Source organism: Caenorhabditis briggsae (assembly GCF_000004555.2).
Source record: "Caenorhabditis briggsae complete genome, chrV, whole genome shotgun sequence".
In the NCBI taxonomy this organism is placed as follows: domain Eukaryota; kingdom Metazoa; phylum Nematoda; class Chromadorea; order Rhabditida; family Rhabditidae; genus Caenorhabditis; species Caenorhabditis briggsae.
In genome coordinates this window covers 3875900-3885453 of record NC_013488.2, presented here as the reverse complement: position 1 = coordinate 3885453, position 9554 = coordinate 3875900, and the positions used below count along the sequence as shown (strand labels likewise).

The following is a 9554-nucleotide window of genomic DNA, read 5'->3' as shown; positions in this document are numbered from 1 at the left end:
TGAAAAAAACAGTGAAAACGGAGGAAAATTTTTTGAAAGTTTGAGTTCGCGCGCTTTTAATCACCTGGTGGCCTAGAAAAACAATCGAAAAAGCTCGTCCCTAAGCGCTTTCAGCCTATTTTTCGATGCGTTTTTCTCGATGAATGAATTTTTTTGAATTTTTTTATAACAATATTGCTTTATTTTGATAACAATCCGTACACCCCTTTTAAACCTTTCTCAATTTTCCGGTTAGAATTTCAAAAATATTGGGATTTTCAGAATTTTTCGAATTTCCAATTTTTTTTAAATTTTTGATCTTGGAATTTTCGGAATCCTGAAAACTGACAGAATTGCAATTTTCACTACATTATGATTGATTGGTGGGGAGGACGAAAACCGGTTTTTTTTTCTGAGAATTCCTTCTCTAATTTTTGAGGCATGTGACCAATTTTTTTTTACTTGCTTTCCGATTTTTCTCGAAAATGTTCTTTTTGAAACAAAGCGTTTTGCATAAATTCGAGACTACGAAGACTTGTGTGTCTCAAACACCCACTTTCTCCTTCTTTTTTTGGTCCCATTTCTCTCGGAAAAATTTAAAAGGCGCCCAAAACAACACATTATTTTCTATCCAAGTTTCGCCTCTTTTTCTTCTTGTTTTGTACCCGTTTTAGCCAATTTTTTTCCTTGAAAAAATAGGAATTTTCTGAGAAAAAAGTGCAAATTTATCAGCCAAAATCGATATTTTCTGAAAATTTTCAATTAATTTTCCATAATTTTCGAAAAAAAAAGCTACATTTTGACACAAAATCTTTGAAAAATTCATCAAAAACCCCAAATTTCAACTAAAATCAATAAAAAATATACTGTAGAACTTGAAGGCGCATTGTATTTCTGAGTAAGGTCTCGCAACGAATAGTGTGAATTTTTAGCGGGATTTTGAATTTTGAATTTTATTTTGGTTTGATTTTCGCAGTTTTTGAGCTTTTTTCGATGAATTTTTCTCGTTTTTTTCTGAAATTTAAAGTATTTACTGCAAATTTTTTGCCTAAAAATGTGTCTAAATCCGAATTTTCCTCCTTTTTTTGCTTTTTTTTTCCCGCTGAGAGTCTTCTAAAAATCCCGTTTTCTCTAATATAAAAATTCAATTTTTCCAGCCACCCCATGGAAATCGATGGAGGTCCACCTCCATTTATCGGCTCGACGTCCAATGCCGACGTCGAAGACGACGACGGCTTCTCGAAGAATCCGTACGACGAAGATGACGTGGACGAGTCGTCGTCGCCAGATACAACGTCTTCGAACCTTCCACTGCCCCACGATCCGTCCAGAAGTCGTTCGGTGTCGCCTATAGTAAGCTTTGGAATTCTAAAACTTTTTTTTTTGGAAAAAATTCAATGTTTCAGGTGAAAACGGCGATTTCGTCTTCTCCAGAAGCACCTCAGACGATGTCAGAAGTTCAGAAGGTCGTCGACGATGACGAAGACGATGAGTGGGGAGATTTTGGAGAAGCCGTGGTGGCTGCAGCCCCAATTCAGAATACTGTAAGTCTTAGCAAATGCGCTCTAATGGTAATCCATTGCGAAGATCGATAAGCTTTATTCGAAAAATAATATTACGAGAAGTTTTAAAACAATCTGAAAATCTGAAATTTCACAATTGAATCATGCCAGAAGCACTAGTCGTCGTCACGTCATCACCGAAAAACAGTTGCCGGGCGAACGTCGAGAATCCGATGTTCTCGAAAAAGTCCGCAATCCACACGGCCTCTTTCGATTCGCACGCCATTTTTGACATGGACGTTCCCATCAGAACCAATCGTGCGAATCTGCAAAGAGAGATCAATGTGTGATCTATCAGAACACAAATCAGATGACGTTAACGCACAGTTAACGTCTTCGGAAGACAAAGACATATAAATCAAAAGGTACCTTACCTTTCGATGGCCGTGTCGACGTCGTCTTTGGTCGCCATGTAGGCGTACAACTGTTTGGTGATGCGGACGCGTTCGTTGTTAATCAGCTTGCGCGCAGGAAGTGTGATTTCGGCGTCTGGAATCGCATCACAGTGAAAGTTTGGCTCTTAAAGGATCCCGCCCGGACCTGGATTCAGAAACGTTACCGCTTTGAACGCGGCGAACTCGGTGGCGTCAAGTTGAAGGTCACGAAATGGCTTCAGGACCAGATCCAGCATTTGGTACTTTTTCCTGTTGAGACCGGCTGGCCTAAAACGATTGAACACAACGCGGAACGAAACGAGAGGGGGGGGGGGGCATGTTTGTAAACCGGGCCTCTCCGAGCGAATCAGATATAAGAGAACTCGAAGAGCACTACAAATTGATACTAGTTGGATTACTGTATATTGTTTTTGAACAAAGTTACGAGCCAAAAACCGTCTAAGCTACTGGATCGCAGGTTATGGCTGGGCCATAAAATGGCTCCTAACTTTGTTCTCCGACCAGCTACAGTAATCCAAATGATATCATTTCGTAGCACTCAGCGAGTTCTATAATGTCTTTTTAGTTTGTCCGAAAACATTGATTTTGACAGAAAATATGGCTGGTCCCGCGAAGGCCTGGTTTACAAGGGGTACGGTAGAAGGTGAGCCTTCAACTTACCGGGTTGGCTCTGGCGTCTTATCGAAATAGGTGCCATCTGGGAAGACGATGGTGTCTGGTCCGTAATCAGGAGAGTTCCATACTTGCACTAGGACTGGGACGGTTATGGCGGCATGACGGACTAGTTCGGCCTGGAAAATATCTTTTTTGCTTTATTGATTTTTTGTCTACATGTGATTTCTTTCTATATGAATAGAAATCCAGTTTTTCTGGACACCGCCAACCTTATCTTGATAGTCCAACGCCTCGAAAACGTCGAATGTTTTGGCGTACTCGGTCAACACGAACCAGTCTCTCTCGTGCCAATAATGATAGTCCTGTTGGGTGACGAATCGCATTTCGTACATCTGATGACGTTCGGATGGCTGTCCCCATTGCGCCATGAACGTTGGATCGGAAAGAAGCGATCGCGAGCAGAGGGCTTCGTAGAGAGAGCGAATGGGGAGGAAGTCGGAGAGACGAAGATCGTTGGCGCACTTTTCGCGATCTTCCAGCACTTGGAGAATACATCGGCGGGAAGATTTGGGAATGACGAGAGGGGTGTAGGATGGGGTTGGGGAGAGGGTTGGCGATAGGGTTGGAGACGGAGTTGGAGAAAGAGTTGGAGAGATTGGTGGCGGTGAAAGCGAGGTGGATCCACTACTCTCATCGCTGGAACCTTCAACATTCTTCATCTCCTTCTTTGGGCGTTTTGTACGTTTTGTGTAGCCGATGGGGTCGCGACTCTGTTGAAGGGCATTTCGATCCATACCGACGTTGAGGCACTTCTCGAAACGACAGTAGCGGCAGGCGCAGCGAATGGCTGGAATTCAAGGCATAATTGAAAGAGAAAATCTAGAGAAAATGTGCTCTATTAGAACTCAGTGAGTTCCACATAGTTCCTTCCAGAATCCATATTTCTGGACCACCTAATATTATAGAACTAGACAAGTACTACAAAATGATGCTAATTGGATTACGGTAGCTTGTCAATGAACGAAGTTACGAGCCAGAAACCATCTCAGCTAAGCGGTCACAGCTTGAACAAAATTATAACCCATAAAGCTGTAACCGCACAGCTCAGATGATTCTAGGCGTGTAACTCGGTTCATAGATAAGATACAGTAATCCAGATAGTCTCATTTTGTAGTGCTCGTTGAGTTCTATCCTATCCAATTTAGCCGGTCCGAAAATATTGATTTTAAAAGAAACTATGGCTGGGCCGTATTAGGTCCATTTTGAAGATATGTTCGTTTAGACAGAAGGTACCTCATCTTTCAAAGTGCTGTACTCGCTCTAATAGAACTACTCACTTTTATCCACTGGACAATTACCCTCATATTGGCAAATGTACTTTTGCTTCTTCATAATGGTCCGTCGAAAGAATGTCTTGCATCCGACACACGATGGTACACCATAATGGTAGCCAGCGGCAAAGTCTTGGCAAACCAAACAGACATGGTCCCGTGAAGAGCTGGGAGGGGAGGATTGAGGTATCATTGGGAGACGAGACCTGAAAAATAGCGTTTGTTTTTTTTGTAGTTCGACTGCTTGTTGCAAAAACGACGGTAGTAGACACGGAAAAGAGACAATAGGGTCTATCTGTTTCTATCTTTTTGATGTTGATGATAGGGAGAGAGAGAGATAAGGGAGGGAGAGCAGGGTGCTAGAGATTCAGAGAGAATCGACATAGTTCTAAAATTGAACTGTGATCGGGAAGAGAGGTGGTATTTTGCTACTGTAGAGATGAGCAATGAAACAAAGGCTAGTACGGAAGGTGTGGGAAGCCTAGTTTTCTGTCTAGAGGGGGTTTCTAGGCCATGCATCCTACCTAGATGCACTTAGCTTTGCCATACCTAGCGAGACAATACAGTACCCTTTAAGAGGTACAGCGCCTAGAGGGTACTGTATTGTCTAGACGGCCGTGGAAGCTATATTAATCCTAGCAGTCTTTCCTAGGTCGATCTAGGTGCACCTAACCTAAACATACCTAGAGAGAAGGTACAGTCCCTCAAGGGTACTGTAGACTATGGTACCTTAAACGCCTCAAAGGTACCGTACTATCTAGAGGCCTAGTTCTTTGTCCAGAGGTCCAGTCCATGGAAATCTCATCTGTGGCCTAGATGGGCCTAGATTTAGGGGTACGGTAGTTTTACCATCCCTAGAGAAAAGGCTTAACTCAAAGGGTACCGTACTGTCTAGACTAATAAGCCAAAAAAAAATAATTAGGGGCATTCTAAAAATATGGACGATCTATTCTAGACCCGTTCTAACATCATCTAAAATGACAACTATTTGTTTTCACAAGGCCGATTTATTTTTCTGCAAATCTTGATTTTTCGTCCATCACATGATCCGATCTCTCTAATTTCCGATTCTTCCGATTCCGACAGTGTCTTGTTCTTCCCCCAGTCACCCAGTCGTCATACGACAAGCCTTTTGACCGTTATCTCGTCGTTTATATAGGGACGACTGGGGGAACAAAGTACGATACGCCCCATAGGGGGGCGGGGCCTGAAATGGCCACGAGAAAACCACGCCATTTTTCGGCGATTCTAGGGGAAGAGAGAGAGAGAGAGGAGCAGAGAAAAAGAGAATTTTGCACTATGCAGAAAGACTGTGTAGCTGATGAGGCGGGTGTTGCCAAATGGTTGATTTGATAAATTGATAAAAGATAAGAGTTTGATACTTCTAAATAGTGAGAAGATCAATGAGGCTAGTGCGCTCTATCGTACAACATACAAAAAACGAATTTTTTTTTCCAGAACCCTCCACCTACCGTACCACCGCTCCAGATGGCTTCTAACGATGAGGATGACGACGATTGGGGAGCATTCGATCAGGCTAGACCATCGACCGATCGCTCGGATGGGCCAAGTCAGCTAGCTCACCAGCAATCGCTAGAGGATTGGGGAGCATTTGAGGAGACCCAGAAGACGTCAACCACCAACGATGACAATGAGGATGATGAGTGGCAAGCGGAGTTTAGCTCGGCTTCCACGGCATCTACAGTAATCCCAGCGGAGAATCTGAAGACGCTTGAAGAGATGCTGGAAGACGACGCGTTTTGGGACGATGGATATTGTGAGGCTATGGAGCTAGAAGAAATCTCGGAGAATGATTCTTCTTCTTCTTCTCCGCTGGACATCCCAGCACTATTTGATACGGAAGAGCTTAAAGAGCTGACGAACGAATTTGAGGACTTGGAGAAGGCGAAATACTCAAAACTATGGCTATCGCTTCGTGTCATCGAGGAGGCGATCTCGCTGAAATTCGATTGGAAGCAGTCGGAAATTAAGAGGAATCATTTTAAGGCGTTGAAAATTCAACCGGTACGGTAGTTTCTGAATTTTCTGAGTTTTTGAAAATTCTGAATTTTTGAATTTTCAAATTTTAAAATATCCGAAATTTTAAGGAATTTTAGAATTTCCGAATTTCTGAATATCTGAATTTTTGAATTTCCGAATTCCTGAATTTCTAAATTCCTGAATTTCTGAATTTCCGAATTTCTGAATTTCAGAGTTTCCGAATCTCTGAATTTCAGAATTTCCGAGTTTCATAATTTTTTGAATTTTTGAATTCCTGAATTTTTGAATTTTTGAATTTCAGAATTTCTAAATTTCAGAATTTCCGAGTTTCACAATTTTTAGACTATAGATTTCCGAATTTTTGAATTTCTGAATTTTTGAGTTTCTAAACTTCTGAATTTCCGAATTTTCAAATTTCTGAATTTCCGAATTTTTGAATCTCCGAATTTCTGAATTTCCGAATCTCTGAATTTCAGAATTTCCGAGTTTCAGAATTTTTAGAATTTATAGATTTCCGAATTTTTTTCAGATCACTGTCAAAAAGGAAACGCGCGCAACGGCGGCTGCAATCTTTGACACGTCGAATCTCCTGCTCCCCACACCGATCACTCAGCACTCGACGTCATCAGAAGAACAGAAGACGTCGACGTCTCCAGCAGTCGACTCCCCATCAGTTCCAGCCGTGGACTTTGATTGGGACACGTCCGGCCTGACGAATCCGATGAATCGAGCGAGTAAGCAACTGCACGAAATGAGCCAAAAGTGTCGACGATTTGTGTGTAGAGCCACGACTGATTGCATAAACTTGTTGAAATGCTAACCTCCTTCTTGCTTCATTTAACCCCTACAACACAAAAACAATGCAAATTCGCTCTGTTGTGAATGCTCTAACCCACCGCTTTCCTAACCTTTGGAAGCCTTTTTCCCGGAACTTTGGTTATAAGGAAGCATGTTCGCTCTGTTGAGAAATTTGCTGCAAACGCGCTCTATCGAAAATTTTTTATTAAATTTGGAGGATAAACACAGCTTAAACACCTAGATTTGCAATAGAGGGCATTTGCAGACCAGTGCTCGGCGATCATCGACGTGGATTTTCTCGGCAGCAACGGCGTTGCGACAGCGTACACCAGCACGCTGCAACAGGATTTGGAGCAGTTTGGCCTGACGAATGGCAGTACAAAATCGAATAGCAATGGGTGGGTATTTTTTGGATTTTTTTTTTCGGTGGAGCGCGGTTGCATTTTTACAATTTTCGTCGTTTTTTTGAGGTTTTCGTCTATAAAAATTGATTTTCAAGCTGAAAAAGTACTTTTGTACAAAACAAATAGTAATTTTCGGAATTAAAAAAATTTTTTTTGAGAACATTTGAATTTTTTTCGAAATTTCAGTTTAAAATGACATGTTTTGAGCTTTAAAAAATGTTTTAAATGTGAATTTCAGGCGAAAAATGTTCGAAAATTTGATTTTTTGGCTGAAAAACCGATTTGCCGTAGTTTTCAGCAAATGCGCTCTACCGAACACAGAAGAATTCTGAATTTGCAGCTCATCAATCCTCGAAAACCTCATGTCTCGTGCCAACGACTCCTCCTCCACGACGGGTCGCTACCGTACCCCAGAAGTCCTCTCACTGGACGCCCGTCAGCTACTCGAACGTCTACCCGACCTACAGTACCTCCAGTCGGAAGTCCTCATGTTCCCCGTCGGCACTAATCTTCCTCATTGAGATTTTAACTCTTTTTTTTTCTTTACTTTTTCCTTTTTTTTGCCGGTTTTTTCCAAAAATTTCTTTCCCTTCTTTTCCCCCGCTCTCCCTCTCGTTTCCGCATATCCAGCTAGTTTCTATTTCAGACTTTTCTCTAGTCAATTTTAGCATATAATGTTTTCTTTTTTTTAATCCAATTTTCCTCACTCTTCCTTCTTCCCGCTGTGCCCCGCCCATTTGTGATATAATACTGTTCCCCCCTACTGATTGTGATAAATTCGCTTTTTTTTGAAATTTTCAAAAATTTTAGGTCAGAAAATTTTTAAAAATCCAATGGTTTTTTCGAATAGATTCGCTCTATCGAAATTTTGAAAAAGCCAAAAAACCAGGCTTTTCTTATGACACATCGAGATGGTGATAAAAAAAGGCGAGAAAAAAGAGCAATAACTCGACAAACGAAGAAGCTAAAAGAACTACGAGAAAACAAATAACAAGAGATTGAGATTAAAACAAAAAATTTTTAAAAAAACTGGGTATTCAAATCGGCTCGCACGCCTTCCCGAGCCACTCCCACGCCTCCAGTTTTCCCTCGTTTAGCAGAATTCGGCCGACTTCGAGGAGGACTCGATGATGATATCGATTGATCCAGAGAACGTCTTCCGGTTGGAGGAGTTTCTTGACAAGGAACGATGTTTGGATCGGGACGAGGGTTAGAGGCTGGAAATTCGAGTTTTAGGGCCTTTTTTTGGGTTTTTGGTGTAAAAATAGTTGATTTCTATGATTTTCTTGCGATTTTTCCTGAAAAACTTCGAAAAATACCGGAAAAATGAGGAAAAAAGGACGGAAATGGAGAAAAATCGAAAAATTTCCGAGCCACTAAACCGGGCGCAGTGCCGTTATTTCGGAGTGTCGTAGTTTTTTGGAAAAAAGTTTTTTTCGGCGTTTCTGGCCTAAACGCATATTTTTCAACATAAAAACGGGAAAAATCTGAAAAAATTTCAGTCGAAAAGTGCTGAAATTAGCGAAAATCGGCGAAAATTTCAAACTTTTTCTCTGAAATTTGTTTTGGACTTGAAATGAATATTTTCATCAATTTTTTCGACTTCAGCTGATTTTCGATGACTTTTTGGCTTTTTTTCCGAAAAAAAGGTCTAAAAATTGCCGGAAATTGGGCGAAAATCGAAGAAAAATCCGAAAATTCGGAAAATGCTCGAACCACTAAACCGGGCGCAGTGCGTTATTTCAGAGTGTCGTAGTACTAAACCGGGCGCTGTGCCGTTATTTCGGAGTGTCGTAGTACTAAACCGGGCGCTGTGCCGTTATTTCGGAGTGTCGTACTTTTAAAGGAACATGTTTCAAACGAGGTTGGGTCTCGCAGCGATGATGATTTTTGCAATTTTTTGGAATTTTTAAAAGAAAATTTGGGGGTACGACGAATTCGAACGCTTCCAAAATCGAACATGTGTCAAACCACAACAAGAGCAGAATCGAACTGTGCGAAATTCGAACTGTGTCGGAGTCGAACTGTCCCTAATTGGAACGCTGTTAGCCATGGGGCGCGCTTGCATTATTCCTTAACTTAGGGACTGTTTTCTTGGGATAACTTTTTTATGTGTACCACTGATGCATTTTTCAATTTTCTCCGTTTTTTTGAGGTTTTCGTGTATAAAAATTGATTTTGAAGCTGAAAAAGTACTTTTGTACAAAACAAATAGTAATTTTCGGAATTAAAAAAATTTTTTTTGAGAACATTTGAATTTTTTTCGAAATTTCAGTTTACAATGACATGTTTTGAGCTTTAAAAAATGTTTTAAATGTGAATTTCAGGCGAAAAATGTTCCAAAATTTGATTTTTTGGCTGAAAAACCGATTTGCCGTAGTTTTCAGCAAATGCGCTCTACCGAACACAGAAGAATTCTGAATTTGCAGCTCATCAATCCTCGAAAACCTCATGTTTCGTGCCAACGAC

The 9554-nt window shown here is 41.1% G+C and overlaps 3 protein-coding genes across 3 annotated transcripts in view; 1 reads left to right on the top strand and 2 right to left on the bottom strand.

The window, feature by feature from the left end:
* Positions 1-1391: 1391 nt before the first annotated feature.
* CBG01438 lies at positions 1392-7606 on the top strand (the record flags this gene model as incomplete). The annotated part of the gene is given in 6 exon segments (XM_002636135.1): positions 1392-1523; positions 5341-5842; positions 6513-6700; positions 6702-6834; positions 6947-7079; positions 7426-7606. Coding segments are annotated over 6 exon segments (1269 nt in total), but the record flags the coding sequence as incomplete, so codon positions are not given.
* Positions 1633-4075, bottom strand: Cbr-nhr-114 (the record flags this gene model as incomplete). Its single annotated transcript, XM_002636136.1, has 6 exons — positions 1633-1807; positions 1916-2030; positions 2082-2203; positions 2597-2727; positions 2821-3398; positions 3889-4075. The coding sequence occupies 6 exons, from the start codon at positions 4073-4075 to the stop codon at positions 1633-1635; spliced, it is 1308 nt and encodes a 435-aa protein (XP_002636182.1).
* Positions 7607-8122: 516 nt separating the features above from the next.
* The window catches only part of CBG01440, a gene marked incomplete at both ends in the record, with an annotated part of 10465 nt that continues 9033 nt past the window's right edge, over positions 8123-9554 (bottom strand). The window contains one exon of the mRNA XM_045236863.1: positions 8123-8302. Coding sequence (XP_045091837.1) covers positions 8123-8302 — 180 coding nt within the window. The remainder of the gene's footprint in view (positions 8303-9554) is intronic.